The following is a 16,017-nucleotide window of genomic DNA, read 5'->3' as shown; positions in this document are numbered from 1 at the left end:
AAATCAGAGTGAGAGACTCTCTCACTGTTTCATGGTAAAAAAAATCCCACACGTGAAATATATCTGTCAATACAAATATATTTGATCGAATCAATTTACTTCAGATCATAACCCATGTCCTAAGCTTCACGTTGTGATCCTCAAATCATGCATACTTTTATTTTGTCATCAGCGACTGTTGTCGTGACATAGTTCCTCGACCTGGCCAACAACCATGGTTCATAGGAACTGGTATTTTCTCCCGTTACAACGCACGGGCATTTGTGCTAGTAATAAAATAGAATAAAGAGCGACCGTAGCTTCTTCCCTTTGCATCGTTGGACTGTTGATTTGCCTGAACTGAAGGAAAAAATGGATCCTAACATAATTTGGGCGCTTACGTGAAAAAGAAAATTAATTTAGGGTGAAACACCGGTGTAAGCGACTGAGATTGCAACGCACGAGCGCTAGTTTGAGCGCTTATCTGATTTTCTTTTCTTCCGGACGAACGTGTGAAGCGCCCGTCCCTCCAACGCACAAACCGAAGCGTCGACGCCACCGTCCGATCGAACAACGAACCAGCTCTGCCAGCCTGCTACCCACTCAGCTCAGTCCTCATTCAGCTAGCTCTCTCCTCTCGAACTCTCCACACCCTTCTGCACAAGAGACAAGACCATCTCTGCCCGCAAAAAAAAAGAGACAAGACCATCTCTCGTCAGATCCAGCGAGTGGGACAAGACCTGCTGGCCGACCTCCCCCACCCTCAGATGGCAGCCACGGAGAACGGCAGCGCGCGGGCGGAGGAGGCAGCAGCCCGCCTCTTCCTCCATGGAGACGAGGCCGGATGGGCTGGCGGCGAGGCTGACGGATAGGAAGAGGGCGCCGTGTGCACGGAGGAGGAAACAGCCGCGTCGCATGGGGACGAGGCCGGACGAGCTCGCGTCGAGGCTGACGGACAGGAGGGGGGAGGAAGCAGTAGAGCAGAGCAGGCAGCAGCCGCGCCTTCCGGCATGGGGACGAGGCCGGGGGAGCTCGCGGTGAGGCTGGCGGACTGGAAGGTAGGAGGAGGCAGCGGCACGCGAGCACGAGGCGTACAGGACGACCAAGCTCATCCTGCATCGCCATCAGGTACGGCGTCGAGGTAATCTCGGTACCCCTCGCTGTACTAATCCCTGAATAATTTATTTGGTTGGTGCTGAGATGCACACATGAAACTATGGGGATTTGTAGGCGCCATGTTCTTCCTGGATAGAACAATACTTGTATGAAGGGAATTTTAATTATCATAGGAGAATAATATTTGGTGATATAAAGTTTTGGCATATTCCAAACTGATTGATCTTGGATTTACATAGTCCTAAAAAGAAATTCGGGGAGTACAACTTGGAATGAGAACAACAATTTATTATCTAAATCATGGCTTTTTGACTTGACAGTACATTGCATTCCACTGAGGATAGTTCCGTATGAACATCCACATCTTGAGAAATTTGAATGGTTGATTTTGTTCTAACCTATACATCTCTAGAGATTTGGAAACTAAGTCCTGGTTATATTGTCCAGTAGCTGTGAATGCATCGCCGACCCTGCGCCACATGCCATCAAATAGCAGAATTTCCGAGCTCATCTTACCCCAACGGCGTTTGATTTGGATAGGTTGTCTTCTTCGATTATCGGTGGTATTTGCGTTATATTCTTCGGCGACTTGATTCCAGTAACCCCGTGCAGCATTTTCATTGCCAATAACAAAATCTGTGGGAACATTTAACCAAGCATTTATCTAATCAATTCATAAAATGTTGTTAGGCCAAGCTTTACATGATATAGTAACTACTAATAATTCAACAAATGACTTACCAGGCATAGATTATCCTCTTCGGTCCATTGTAAGTGTATGTCTTCGATGTTGGCATGGCCGATATCCATTGAAAGATGTGATGTGTATGAACAAAAACTTGTATCAGATTTGAGTAGGATTGTGCAAGTGTATGAGCAGAAATTTTTGGGATGGGCGTGGAACTGGAACCTGCAACTAGGACTATATATAATGAGATAGCTTTACTGCATGCATGATTTAGTCAGCACTGCATGTATGATTTAGTTAGGCCGATTTAACCGTGTATGACTGAAAGAATGGTTGAAGTAACTTGACATATATTTTTCTAACTTTATCTCACCGTGCTTTCAGGTTTTAAGATTGGGATCTTTGTCCCTGTTGGGCCAGCTTGGCAACCACAAGCATTTCATTTTCACACATATATTTTGTATCAATTCAATTTGTATTGTAAGTATTCAGGTTTCATGCAGATTTATAATAGATAAACAAGCTCTATAGTTTATTGTAGATTATTGTTGTGCGTGAAGAGGAAAGAAAAGGATTATTTGTCCAGCTGCAAAACGAAATCAGCTAAGTTAGTTGAGTAGAGCTGGTTTTTAGCACAACGACCAGCTCAGTTTGTTGAGCAGTTGCCAATTTGTAGCGCTCTAGGTAGCGCCCGCTCCCAGATCCGAACGGAGAAAAAGTCTCGCGTGAGAGAAAAATAGGCTAAGCGCTCGGCGACTGGCTCGACATCGATGCCAGCCCAAATCCTGGGATTGGGGGGATTTGACCAAATCGGACGGGAATCGAACCCTGGCGCCCGTTGTAAGCGCCCCCGTTGAACATGCCCTAACAGGACCCACCACCTGCAGAGGAAGCTAGAGTCCTGATATCCAGTCCAGCACGTCGTAAGAGACTAGAATTGCATGGACTCTGTCTCTGTGGTTTTATGTTGTATAGGACATCTTTGTTCCTCGGAAACTCCGTGCATCAGACTCGAACAGATCTGCCTCCTACCCCGTCTTCTCCCCTCTGATCTGACCCTTCTTCCTTGGCCGCCATGGACGATTTACCGCACTGCACCTGCGAGAAGACCCAGTGCCTCCAGCGGTAAGCAAGCCACCGGCGACGCCGCCGACGTGCTCTTATGGTCCTCCTCACCGAAACCGCATTCACATGCATGCAGCTACTGCCATTGCTTCGAGGCCTGGGTGTTCTGCGACGAGAGGTGCTCCTGCCAGGGCTGCCGCAACACAGAGGACAACTCCGACGAGGTGGATGAGCGCGCAGAGTGCATCATGAAGAAGAAGCCCGACGCCTTCAAGCCCAAGATCATCGCCGGCGATGGGCCTGGGCTGCAACAGCAGCAGCAGCAGCAAGTGGCAGGGGTGCACGTCAAGGGATGCAACTGCCGCAATTCTGAATGCAAGAAGCTCTACTGCGAGTGCTTCAAGGTACGTACATACTCACGTCTCCTCTGCTTTTATTTGTTTTGCCTTGCATGACTTCATGTGCTGCCGGCGCTCGATCTCATGCTCGATTTGCGGCTGTCTCGAACCGAAGCACGGCGTCGGGTGCAGCGACAAGTGCCAGTGCACAGGGTGCGCCAACACCTTCGGAGTGAAAGGCGGTGAGTGCATCGATCGCCACACATCTATTCTCTTCTACTTTCATTTATTTTATACGTAGCATTATACATTTATGCTCAGTCGTGTTCTCGCATGATCAATTGGCAGCGGCTCAACAAGCACATAGTGACAGTTCTGAAGGAACATCTGGCGGCTCCGGTGAAACACTTGCCCGTTCGAATGGATCGTCCGCAATCGTCAACGACGACATGGCTTCTCAGTCCACAGAAGCAAGCATCATGGACGATATCCACATCCCAAGCGAATTGAGTGACATGGATGTTGATCTTGGTCCACCAAATCAAGCCTTGGGGTGAGTTCTATTTTCAACATCCTCGTCAAATGCCATCTACTCCTGTGCTACTGCTATGCCGAACGGAGTGAAATTTCAAAAGATAAGAAAAAAAATCGAATTGGTAGGTTTTGGCAATAATATGAAGAGGAGAGCAATAAAGATGGGCCAATGTTGCCAACAAAAATACCAATCGTTGCCAAATTATGATCCAAGTTACCAGACTTTGCCGCAGCAAACTTTTTCATGAACGGTTTGATGTGATAAGTCTTCTTTGTGATGTATTTACACCTGCTCCACGGCTTGGTTTATTTCATCAGACCAACATGCAAATGACAGTTTACGGTATATGGGATGTGTTAGCATTATAATCATGTGTTCCTTTGTGCAGTGACGACGGCCTCGAGGACATCGTCTTCAATCATTCAGACTTTCACCACAATGTTGATCCCCAAACACATGAGGGGTTCGCAAAGCAGGGCGCTGGATCGCTGAGCAATGACGCAAACTCCCTACTACAGCAGGGCCCCTAAAAAACTGACACTTGTAATCTCCACCTTGGCAGCCAGATCAACAGATTCGGTGGAAGTTGATCTTGATGAAGCTGATGATCAACCTAAAACCATACACCACTTGAGATTTGCTCAGTATATGTTATTATCTTCCAAATAGCCACAAATTAGTATATATATGGTTATTATCTTCCAAATCTTTTCCCTGAGAATTTTATGAATCTCTCTGGTGTGTTTTGATGATGATATGACGTGACGTGAAAAGTCTACACTGGACTGATGTAGAAGTAGAACACAAGCATATATTAAAAGCGATCGTCATAAATTACTGGTGTGGTCAATCAAAACAAACAATATAACTGGGGTACAACTCTTACTAGTACAAATATAAGTGTAACATGAAATTCAGTAGTGAGGACTTATATATCAACACATGCCGGTCGTGATCTCTTCATATGATTAACCTATATATATCAACCTTCTCCTCTATAGTGTCAATACTTTTCTCTCATGTTATGTGTCAGCCACCAAGGCACAAGCTTCTCCACTTAGCCGCAAGAGCGATCAAGCCCGAGCCTTGCCCTGAGCCACTTGGAGACATCGTCCACTTCCTCAGGGATGGTGTGATGGCCCAGTCTGCACAAATGACATGATGTTAGTACTACTAAATCTCAGAAGAAAAATAATGATCATGTGGAAAATTGTGCATGTCCATCTGTAGTACCCGTTGTAGGCTTTGAAATTCAGGTACGAAAAGCCCGAATTCCGCAGAAACTCGGCCGACCTCTCGCCGTTCCCGTACGTGACTACCTCGTCGCCTGCAGGAACACAGAGAAGGAAATGAACCATTTTTAGTACTAGTGGATTTTACAATTCAGAAGAGATTAATTCAGCACATGGACTGCAAAAAAAATAGCAATGCTAACCTCTTCCATGGCCAAGCATTATCGGCAAGGCAGCAGCCCTCCTGAAAGCAGTCTGTGAGCTCTCAATCTTGGTCCTCAGGGCCCTGAACGATATTCGTATATGAGCTTAACAGATGCCAATATACTGTATCAATAACATGACTGTTTTTTCGTCAAAAATATCAGTGTCAGACCTGGAGCAGGGAAGCCAGCCGCTCAACCCAATAATAGCGCTGAGGGTAATAGGGTACGCAACACCGTTTGAGAACCTTCCATGAGCATAACATGCGGCAGAGTGGAGCGCAGTGGCGGCTCCCATGCTGAAACCGCCTATCCCAAGCCTCACTGGAGATGGTGCGCTATTAGCATTAGTACATACTAATTTTTATTCGCTAAATGAATGTGGTACATGTAGAAAAAATCAGATTACCATCAGAGGGCTCGGACGATAGCAGGTTTGCTATGTGTGCGGCGGATGCGTCCAGCCCTTGGACGTCGTCGGGGCCGTCAACCGAAGTCTCCTCCACATCGAACCCTGTTTCATTTCATTTCAGTATGCAATGCAATGCAAAGATGGTCATTTCTGTCCCAGAAACCGGCTATAAAAACTGGGTGGAAAGCAAAGCTGCAGCCAAGCCATATCCCATATATGTAATTGATTAGGCTGAGAGGCTTACATGCAGTACATGGGAATCCACCGAAGGCCGCTACGGGCCGCGTTGGCGCAGTAGGGCAAATCCATTTGACCTGCACGGAGATGCACGAGGCCGTTAAACTTAAATACAGTAGTTATTCTGAAGAGGATAACTGAGCTTGAGAGTTCAGATAAGCTTCATTAATTAATTAACTAATCCGAAGATAACAAGAATTAGCTATACATATACTACTGATGTGCTCAGGGGAAGAGGAGGAATTAGGAATAGGATTGTAGATGGGTGTTCAACTTACATTATCCAACGGGAGATTGCCCAGCACCTGGGACCAGCTGCACAAGACGAAAACCGTGGAAAAGGAACAAATTAGGTCTACATAAATAAATTATTAAAAATGAATGAGATAAAAAGTATTGCAGCTAGTCATCAACTTGTGCAGATATACTATAAATTTTACTTCACGTTCCTCTTGCAAAACATGTACTTGCATATATTCGACTGACTGAATGACGCGTGTGTACAAGTACTCCATCAGAAAAGAAAAGCGGTGGGGAATAAGAGACAAGTGAGAAGTGAGGAAGGAATAATCGATGTGTGCTGGTTCTGGTTGTGGCATATGACAAAATGGGTCGACCCCCAACCCATGCATACGTGCCTTCACACTTCCGTGGTGTGGTGTCGTGTCGTGTCGTGTGTCTAACTAGCTAGCTAGGTCGCATGCATTCAGACAAGAAGCGGCTCAAGCCTGTGCTTGTATCTCTAGTACGTACTACATATCTAGCGAGTATATGTTCCTACTGAGGACAACAGGAGCTAGTAGTTGATTTGCAGCTGAGCTTGGAAGATCACATGTCACTCATGCCTCTCGGAAGAAAATCAATTCAAAACCAAGACAAAAACAAACAAAACAGAGCAGAGCAGTGCAGTGCAACATGGAGTATGTATGTATGTATGTATCCAGTAAGTATGGAAAGGAACCTGTTTCCGTTGTCGCCTATGCCGTGGAGCCAGACAATGGTGGCCAGGTGCCTCCCCTTGGGCCTCACCACATAGGTCCGGCCGTACTCTCGACGGACACCGCGGGCGCCTGCAAACCATCAGCAAGCAGCACCCATCTTACTGAAAACCGAGTCACCGTGGAAGAAGCACAGCAAGACAAGTGACGTACAGTACGTACCGGAGGAGCTCATGGTGGTCACGTACGTACGCACGCACGCACGCACGGTGATGGATCGACCGATCGATCAGGTGAGCTGGTCTGCTGGTGGTGGGAGGGACTGGGAGAGAAGAAGAGAGAGAGCGCGCGCGCTAATTCTTGCCCGGATGCTAAGTGAAGGAGGCATGCAGAGGTATTTATAGAGAGCCCCGCCCCGGATGGCCGACGCGTGGACGGCAATCCAACGCCCGCTTGCCGTCGCCTTCCAATTCGTTGGGCCCGCCACATGACGCACCAGCGAGTCAGCTCTTTCCTCTCGCTCAGCGCCACCACGACGCACCACGCACGGCGCTCGGCTCCAGAGCCACCCAAATGAAATCGCCTCTCTCGTTCGCAGGATTCTGAAAACGCGGGAACAGAAGAAAAAAAAACATAGGATCGGAATCTCATCTTCATCCTATTCCCTCCGTCCCATAATATAAGAACGTTTTTGACACTAGCGTAGTGTTAAAAACGTTCTTATATTTTGGGACAGAGGGAGTACAATTTTTGATTGTTTGATTGCATCATAGAGAAAATAAATGATTCTTTGAAAGAGGTTTGAGTGAGTGCTAGAAGAAATCTTATGGGAAGTAGTAGTACCAAAAAATCCTTAGGAAAAATTCCTACCATATGATTCAATCCTATGAATTAAACAACCAACATAGAAAAAATTCATAAAGATTCTAATCCTCAAAAGTTCCTATGAAAATCCTTTGAATCACAGGAGCCCTAACTTCCGGTTGCATTTTTTCTACTGCTCCAAAATACAGTACAAACATGGGCGTACGTAATAGTAATCCCTCTGGCCCAGGTCACAGCAGAATATATGCATCCTTTTCTTGGCAGTGGAGAGGGAACCCAGGTATATATAGAAACATTACTTAGGACCCTTTTTGCCAATTCCTAACCATTTTTTTTATCTTGACAAGGCGTTGTAATGTCCACTGGTTTGGCCTCACAAATCCAGAGATTATATATGTATAACATCAGTGCAAATAACAAGGAATAAGCATAAAACACTTATTTCTTTTCTTTCCCCCAAGAAAATACACATAAACTAAAGGCGATTAATTTCTCACACTCTCAGTGCTAAAGGAAGATTCTTCTGAGAGAAACCCCCATATTTTGCAGGAAAAGGCTAAACATTTGGCACCTATTCTGCGTGACAGGCTAGTCGTTTCCGCATTATCAAAACTGCGATCAAAAGCACCAACGCAACTATTGGTACTAGTATTATTATTGCACGGCGACTCGGAAACTATTGGTATCTTCTTCTTTTTTTATCAGAGAACTATTGGTATTTTCACTAGTGTTTAAAGCTGAGTTAAAAAAATATCAGTATTTTCAGTACAATTTAGGACACGGAACTGAAAATAAAAAGTCAGCCTTTTTAGTAGAATCTAAGGTGCGATTCGACACTGTACCGGAAGAAAAACAATCACAGAGTAAATGTCAAGTATTTTCAGTTTAAAGCGCAGTTTGACACTGGTCTGAAACTCAAGAAATAAAGTATGCAGAGTAGAATTCAAAACGCAGTTCAGCACTGGACCGAAACTCTGAAAATAAAGTATTTTCACAAGAATTTCAGGCGCCATTCAGCACGGAACTGAAACTCTAGAGATCATAATGACAGGTGATAAGCATAAAGAGGCTTCTGGAGAAAATACTAAATTTAGCACAAAAATGAAACACACAGCAGCTTTTTTTTGCAGCGGGCTTTTTCCTACTATTGTAAATGCACGGTGGCACATGAATTATCATTATTTTCAGTAAAAAATTAAGGCGCAATTAGACGCGGAACTTAGCTCAAGAGGTTCAGATATGGCAAGTGGTACTGCCTCATTTGCTTGGCAGATACAGTGTAGAATTCTGCAGACTGCAGCAAGGAAGATTCCAGAAATATCTTTGAGGTATGGACAGTGAAGGTATTGATTCTGCAGTACAGCAAAAAGAACAGCTCAACACAAGCATGTAGTACAGGTCAGTGATATAACTGACAGTAACAGGTACCTGTAAAATTGTGCATTGAGAGGAACTACAAGAATCCGTGTCGAAGAATTTTTGAACTTTTGCTGCTTTTCCTCCGTGGTAATTACATCTCCGTTATAAAATCTCATCACATTTACACTACCGATCGGCTGGAATATTCCTCAGCAGCATCATTTTCCCCCATTTGAGGTCAGCTTTGCATAACAAACTCTGCTATTGTCGGGTTCTGCTAGCAAGAAAGGGATGCCACTTTTACAAATGGCGCAGGGTAGCTTTCAGAATTCAGAATAGTAGTAGGCTTTGATCCCCTCTCGACGATCCAAATTTATAAGGGATTAAATAAAGCCCTAAGTCAAATCTAAACTAACCGCCAAGGGTTTGTGATAGCAGAATAATGCGGAGGATTTTCACCTAATTTTGCTTCTTCTGTCAGTGCACTACATACAGAAGGAATCATATGCACTAGCTCTGCATTTTTCTATCCACTGAGGTTAACTACATGGGGGGACAGCTCAGGCTAAAATATGTGGGCTAAATGTGATTTTTGTCCCTACCTTGCCCCAGAGAATAGGAGCCGCAGAAGGGCTGTGAAGTTCTGTTATAGATACATGGTTATGAACTACCTAAGCTTTACTCCTTGCTAGAGATTATAGGCCATGATTGTGTTGTGTCATAGGCCTTGGAGACTGCATATTCCTTATTTAGCACATATTTCTTCTAATTTCATACACTCATCCTTCAAAGACTTCACAAAAGACTGCATTCACAAAGTTCTGTTGAAAGAATATATTCTGAAAACTAGGCTGCACAAGTGAAATGTCGACAGTTGTCTTTACCCAAAAGTTCACACATTTTGTCGGCTACTAGGAACAGGAAACAATTTGTTTTTTCAGTTGTGTGGAACATCCGGTGTGACTACAAACCTAGTAGATGTACATATGGTTTTTTTATGACATGATAGCTTTCTTAGTAAACATCACCGTTTCACATATGACATATTTCGATAAGATTCAGAACCGTGCTGGTTTCAAGTAAAGCTTCTGATGCCAAAGTAAACAGGAGGATGTAAATTATTTCATCCCTACGACTGTCTAGAAGCCATGATTTTTCGCAACACTTCTTGCACAGTACTACATATGATATTTTATCTGTTTATGTGTGTCTGAAATAAATAACAAGACACTACATACTCATGCTGCAGCACAGTGTATTTCTTACATGGAATATTTCTTGCAGGGAATATTTCTGAATTCTGAATTACATTCCCACGAGCAGCGAATGTCGTTAGGTACGGTCCCCTAACTGATCACCTCCCACTGAATTAAACAAGGTAAAGAACAATGAATTACTGTTTGAACTGAGTCCACATCAAGTCCTAATTAACAAAAGCCAGAGACCACAATGCAACAAGGAATGATGCATAAATAAAGAGACATTTGAGGCCACCAATTTCCCAGTAAAGAATAATGCCATCTAAATACTCAAAAGCCTCCAGTGGGTTGCAATCGCCACGATCTCACGTGAAATTCTTGAGTAGCCCGTTCTGTACTGTCTTTTACTAGTTAAATTTGTTGTTTTATTATTTTCTATAAATTCGTACTAGTGAATCAATGTTTACACTTTGAGGCTTTTGAAAGCGTTTTTGGAAGGAAAAGGGTATTGAAATTTTTAGTGCAGAACTTGTCCTATGACGAATCTTGAATAATCTGGAACATAAGTCGTTGTTTGACAAATGTACTTGCATATGAAGTAAAAATAGAATATGAGATCAAAAGCTACAAACATAATACTTTTAACTTTAAATCAAGCTTTCACGTGAGTACGTGTAACAAAGTTTCAAAAAAAAAGAAGGGATATTATTCTGTCCATGGCTGCAGCCACTCTATGTTCCCTTTTGGCGCCACATGTTGTCAGCATTCCACGAGTTTAATCTACAGACAGAAAGCTGACATTACAGGCTTCATTTCTTGTTGCAGCAAATTGTTTGTCTGGGTGCACTGGATTGGCAAAAGGGACCAGACAGAATATGATGATGATATATGGATGAAATAATAAATATATCGTGTGCTTTTCTTAACATGGAAGAAACTGTGCTGTGCGTGTGTGCACAGCTCCATTACCTCCTGACATATTCGAAAGCAAAGGGGGCGGAATTTTATCTCTTGAGTTTCTGGTATGGCTTCTCTTCCCAAAAAGAAAAAGGTTTCGACATGATATGCTACAACTTCATACCATGTTGCAATGTGAGGCTATTTGCAAAAAATGAAAAGTAGGCAACATGATATGCAGCACGAGATTCCGTGGGAATTTCTCGTGTTTCTTTCCGCGGCCATTTGCTGTTAATCTGAACCAGCGGCGCACTAGCTCAAATCTTACGGAACATGGGAACCGACCCAAGCATAATGATCTTCTTCCGTCTCCCCTTCTTTTTCTTTGTGGAAACACTCGGACGATGGCATGGTGTAAAATGCCAGTGCAGACGAACGGTGCACGTACTGGCACCGGCGGAAAAGTTGATGCATGCCTGCCTCAGCAGCTGTGAAATCAGAGTGTGCTGTGATGGTGATCGACAATGACAAGCTCGCAGGATGAACGTACCTCGCGGGCATCCCATCCGTGGGCTGGAAAGCGGAAAAGCCGGGCCAGGGAGGAATAACATCGAACAGCTAGACGGCACTGTTGGTGAAACGGACGAACTACGTAGGAGAAGACGGCTGCGGCCCGATATATTCTCCATTTTCATCTCCGAGTTGAGAATGGGAGGGCCCCTGCTGCCTAGGCAGGAATCCATGTGTGCGCGCGTGTCGCCGTCGTCTTCGTCGCCGCCGCGGCAGCCGATCTGGTCCGGTGGATAGGCGGGCAGGGGCAGGGCATTTTCATTTGCTCTCTTCTACGGCCGCCGTTGGCCTGGAGCTAGGGGCGTACCTTTTCCTTTTACGGGCAGCGACCGCTGCCAAATTCAGCGGCGCCGTCGCACTCGACTGGCTTGTCCACTCCACTCGCTCGGCATCGGTTCTCGCCGTTTCCCTTCGGAGATTCACCACGGCGCCAACGCCATTTGTTGGACATCCGACGTGTGTCCGTACTTGGTGCCATCTCATCTTGCGTAGTACGTAGCGAGTTCCGAGTCCCCTTTTTCTTTTTCTTTTTATAGACCCGTGGATGGTAAAATGGATAGGGTACGGTGCGGGTACAGCAATCTTATATCCATACCCACGTTTATTATGGGCGTAAAATCATACACATACCGCACCCCTCAGGTAAATATCCATGCCCATGCCCATACTCTAAGCTCAACGCAACGTCAATGGGTGGTGGTGTAATTGCTAGTCCATTCTGTGATGGAAACAATAACTACCGAGAGGTTTCTATGATTGGGGAATTGGTTGTCGGGAGGAGGATAGGGTGAGAAATGAAGCTTATTATATACAAAGACTATGTAGCTTAGTGTTTATTACACTTGTGACCCATCGATAAGATAATCAAATAGGGTTTGGGCATACCTATGGCCACAAAATCATACTTATGCCCTGCCCACGAATAGTAGGGTAGGGTTTGGGCACTGCCCATGGGCACAAAAATGTGCCCATACCCTACCTATGCGGGTCGTATACCCATGAGTATCCATGCTCATGGATAAAATTATCATCCTTGTATACCACTCAAACCGTCCGATCGAACCGGTAAAAAAATCCAACCCACCCGGGCTTCTCAAACCGGACTCAAACCCGCCCGGGTTGTCCGGCACCCCTCATATCCAGCACAAATCTAAAGCGAATATGGGGCGGTCCGGGCGCGGCCACAACATGGAACTGACGTTGGGATCCCACATGAAATCACTCGAAAACCCAACGGTCTGACGGGCGTCTCCTCTAGAGGGTGTGAACAGCGCGTGGTGCCGTTCCCATTCATCGCCTGAGGGCCAAAGTCCTGCTATTTAAGCTGGAAAGAGAGCCCCAACCCTGGCCACATCCACTTCTCTCCCTCTCTACGTCGCCAGCCCGAGCCACATCCACTTCCATCCCTCTCCGCTCGTCGTCCACGACAACCATGGCCCGGCAGAGGGTGACCACCTATGCTATGTTGATGTCACCCGACGCCTCCAGTTGCTCGAGGAGATCCGGACTAGGCTTGAAGCCCGTATCCCAGCCGGCATGCCTCCGGACTTGCCAAAGCCGGAGGAGGAGGAGCAACAGCTGGAGGCAGAGCAGGGGCCCCTCAGCCAATGGAGGGGGCGAAGGCAGAGGAGGAGGCGGAGCCGGCTACGGGCTTCGCCATGGAGGACGTCATGGCGGAGTTCGAGGTCACCCAAACGGAGGAGGCGATGGAGCAGACCGCCATCCTGAAGTCCATCCAGTCCGAGGCTGCGGTGGAGGCCAACCGGCGCTTCCTCTGCCAGCGAAGGGCGGAAATCAAAATCTTCGCCTCTAGTGATGCTGACGATGAGCCAAAGGTGTCACAAACAGACATCTACCATGTGCCCGGCACGGAGATAGTGGGCATCTCCAATGAGTAGTGTGGGATAGTACGTAGGTTTTTATTTTGCATTGTATGAATTTGAGGTATCAACTTTGAGGTGTTTGGATGCAGCGGATGAATTTGGAAGTGTGATAGGTCATTGTCAGCAAATGCGTCTGAATCTGTCCGCGGGCTTTTAAGGACCCGGATTTGGCATCCTCAGCTGTAGATGCTCTGAGTTGATGTGTTTGGTGGTATGATGAAATGTACAAAATTATTGTTTACATTTAGTTAATCCTCTTCTTCTGGAATAGCTGAGGAGTAATGAAACCCAAGCAAGAAAAACCGAGGAGCAATGAGATACTTGACGGTCTTTGAAGGAATGATGATCAGATGGTGATGAAAAGAGAACGGAGCAAAGATAATGATCAAAGCGACCCTCTCTTCCAGGTCTGCTCATTGGTAGAAACTTAGAAACCCAACTCGCCATGCAACACATCTTACTAGACCGACGAGGAAAAGACTTTTTGCCGAGAGTTCACAGCATATTGAGTGAAAAGTTGGAGCTGGACATTTATGCAGCTTATTATGTTATGAGCTTGGGTTGGCAAACCTCGCACTGCAAATATGTCGCCAATTCTTTCTTTCACCACAAACATTACATCAACTAACTTTTCCCGGAATCGACAATTCTTACGTTTACCACAAACGAACGTTACAATTCACTAACATTTCCCTATGTAAGACAGGATATCTAAAGGGAATGGTATTTTATCTCAAAAGCTAAGTGCTCATTCATACTCTCCATCTTAACCAAGGGTCAGTCGAGGCCATTTTGAGAAAACAATTGCGATGAAACGGTACAGGGTAGAGAGTGATATTATACATACTCGTTAGCAAGGCATGGGTGAGAAACTGTTAATTTAACAGACATTTTGCAAACTGCACAACATAAATTCTTGCATGATTGAATTGGTCAGGTCCATCACACCCGATGGCCACTCAGTAGCAAAAGTAAAAATTCTCTGCAGTCATCTCTTATTTGATGATGCTCCATAAGACATGCACTGGACAAATCTGAAAAGAGTTTTGTTTCCACAAAAAAACCTAAGGCGAAAACTACCGCCTGCTTGATGGCCAAATGTATATTCATAAACAAGGATGCCGTGGAGCAGTCTGGTGCTTAGAACGCGTAAGCGAAATCATATGCCTCATAAAATTCTTATTTTCAGAACCACGAGGCATCCTTAGTGGTGATGACCATCATCATCATCATCATGCCCATCTGGATTTCCACCATCACCAATGACCTTAAGCTGCATAAATCAAGCAGCAAAACACCTGTTACAAAACCTAATACACCAACATAGCTTGGCAGCTGATGCTATGTTTTATCAAGACAAACTAGCCATCAAATGCATATACTGAATTAAAATTAATACGTGAATTACCACAAAGTATTGTGAGCAGACTGGGCATTCATGTGGCTCATCTTTTTTCAACCAGAACCATATGACGTCATGCTCATCCTCTGCAAATAAACCAACCACAATAAGTGTTATACAATCCTTGCCACATCTAGCAGTTTAGAGCTCAGATGAACCAGTTCCACAACAGCGTACCTCCTTCATCACCAGGGCAACCTACTATTCTCTTGTCAAAATAGGACTCAATGACGGCCGGTGCCTCCTGCGGGTACATAATCAAAGCGAAATGAACAATATGGGAGAGAACTTGCACTGAAGTTGACAAGAAACAATGGATCGATTCCCTTAGGTTCTGAACTTATAGTCAAACAATATTTTATCTTCTACAGAATGAAGAATGCATCCACATACCATAACCACCATGGCAATGCAATGGAAACTGCAACTTAAAAATTCTGGAACAGTACAAAGACACGCACACAAAAGGAATATAGAGAACTTGTCAGTTCCCACTTTCCATCAACGAAAGAAAACAGACAAGGAAAAGGCAGACAAACATCAAAGTATAGATTAAAGGTCAAGTGAACACACAGAATTAGCAGATAGAGTAAAAGGAATCTGCGACACGAGGTCAGCATGGCCCATCCCCCAAATCTAACATATTTGTAGTAAATTCATGGAAGGTGTCTGAATATGCACTTAAGTTCTGGTAAAGTCTGAACTGACGGAAAATGGATTTGCATAAACACTCAGATGCAATTCACTCAAAAGCCTAATATCTCTCTAGTCCCAGGTTACCTGAATTACACAACATTCAAGTTTGCAATGCAACACCATAGCTGCCAAATTCACAGTTCGTGATTCACGATCGTCATTTTATCTGAATCGAGTTCAATCTTCAATGGGGGTTTACAAATCGAATATGAGATCCATAAATCACGAGGTAGGGTACATGGTCATGCAAACACCAAACAGATATCCACAGAAAATTCTATCTCCATAATACAAATAAATCACAGAAAGATGCAGCTATAATAGTAATAATGCGTCTCTCTCACGCAGCCTCCGTTCGATTCCATTGCTGTCTGCATTTTCCCCTCTTCCCTACCTCTCTGAGATCCAGCCACCTCTGCTCGTCTCTCTCTGAGCGCTCATTG

General features: G+C 44.9%; 3 protein-coding genes across 12 annotated transcripts in view; 1 reads left to right on the top strand and 2 right to left on the bottom strand.

Annotated features, from left to right (window-relative positions):
- Nucleotides 1–556: 556 nt before the first annotated feature.
- Nucleotides 557–4,451, top strand: LOC123078549 (protein tesmin/TSO1-like CXC 2). 2 transcript variants are annotated; one of them, XM_044501102.1, is made up of 6 exons: nt 557–1,107; nt 2,168–2,908; nt 2,985–3,252; nt 3,362–3,428; nt 3,535–3,739; nt 4,110–4,451. In XM_044501102.1, exons 2-6 carry the CDS (start codon nt 2,859–2,861, stop codon nt 4,249–4,251), a joined length of 732 nt encoding a protein of 243 aa, XP_044357037.1. In that variant the 5' UTR covers nt 557–1,107; nt 2,168–2,858; the 3' UTR covers nt 4,252–4,451. The 2 variants fall into 2 exon arrangements, with proteins under 2 accessions (XP_044357037.1, XP_044357038.1); XM_044501103.1 differs by having other exon boundaries at nt 557–1,120.
- Nucleotides 4,452–4,555: 104 nt separating this feature from the next.
- Nucleotides 4,556–12,099, bottom strand: LOC123078547 (acyl-protein thioesterase 1). Of its 9 annotated transcripts, none has more exons than XM_044501095.1 (13): nt 11,574–12,099; nt 11,369–11,499; nt 10,194–10,291; nt 8,997–9,224; nt 6,966–8,920; nt 6,767–6,875; nt 6,084–6,120; nt 5,813–5,882; nt 5,566–5,670; nt 5,330–5,480; nt 5,157–5,239; nt 4,955–5,048; nt 4,556–4,866 (listed from the first exon to the last, which is right to left on the bottom strand). In XM_044501095.1, the coding sequence occupies exons 5-13, from the start codon at nt 6,976–6,978 to the stop codon at nt 4,779–4,781; spliced, it is 750 nt and encodes a 249-aa protein (XP_044357030.1). In that variant the 5' UTR covers nt 6,979–8,920; nt 8,997–9,224; nt 10,194–10,291; nt 11,369–11,499; nt 11,574–12,099; the 3' UTR covers nt 4,556–4,778. The 9 variants fall into 9 exon arrangements, with proteins under 9 accessions (XP_044357030.1, XP_044357027.1, XP_044357032.1 ...); XM_044501092.1 differs by having other exon boundaries at nt 8,997–9,201; XM_044501097.1 differs by lacking the exon at nt 8,997–9,224.
- Nucleotides 12,100–14,376: 2,277 nt separating this feature from the next.
- The window catches only part of LOC123078551 (putative cytochrome c oxidase subunit 5b-like), a 5,506-nt gene continuing 3,865 nt past the window's right edge, over nt 14,377–16,017 (bottom strand). Inside the window, exons 4-6 of the mRNA XM_044501104.1 lie at nt 15,056–15,122; nt 14,885–14,964; nt 14,377–14,749 (exon numbers count right to left, since the gene is read on the bottom strand). Coding sequence (XP_044357039.1) covers nt 14,681–14,749; nt 14,885–14,964; nt 15,056–15,122 — 216 coding nt within the window. The 3' untranslated portion in view covers nt 14,377–14,680. The remainder of the gene's footprint in view (nt 14,750–14,884; nt 14,965–15,055; nt 15,123–16,017) is intronic.

The sequence above is a fragment of the Triticum aestivum genome, chromosome 3D (assembly GCF_018294505.1).
Source record: "Triticum aestivum cultivar Chinese Spring chromosome 3D, IWGSC CS RefSeq v2.1, whole genome shotgun sequence".
NCBI classification, from domain to species: Eukaryota; Viridiplantae; Streptophyta; class Magnoliopsida; order Poales; family Poaceae; genus Triticum; species Triticum aestivum.
This window is presented reverse-complemented; position numbering and strand designations above follow the sequence as displayed.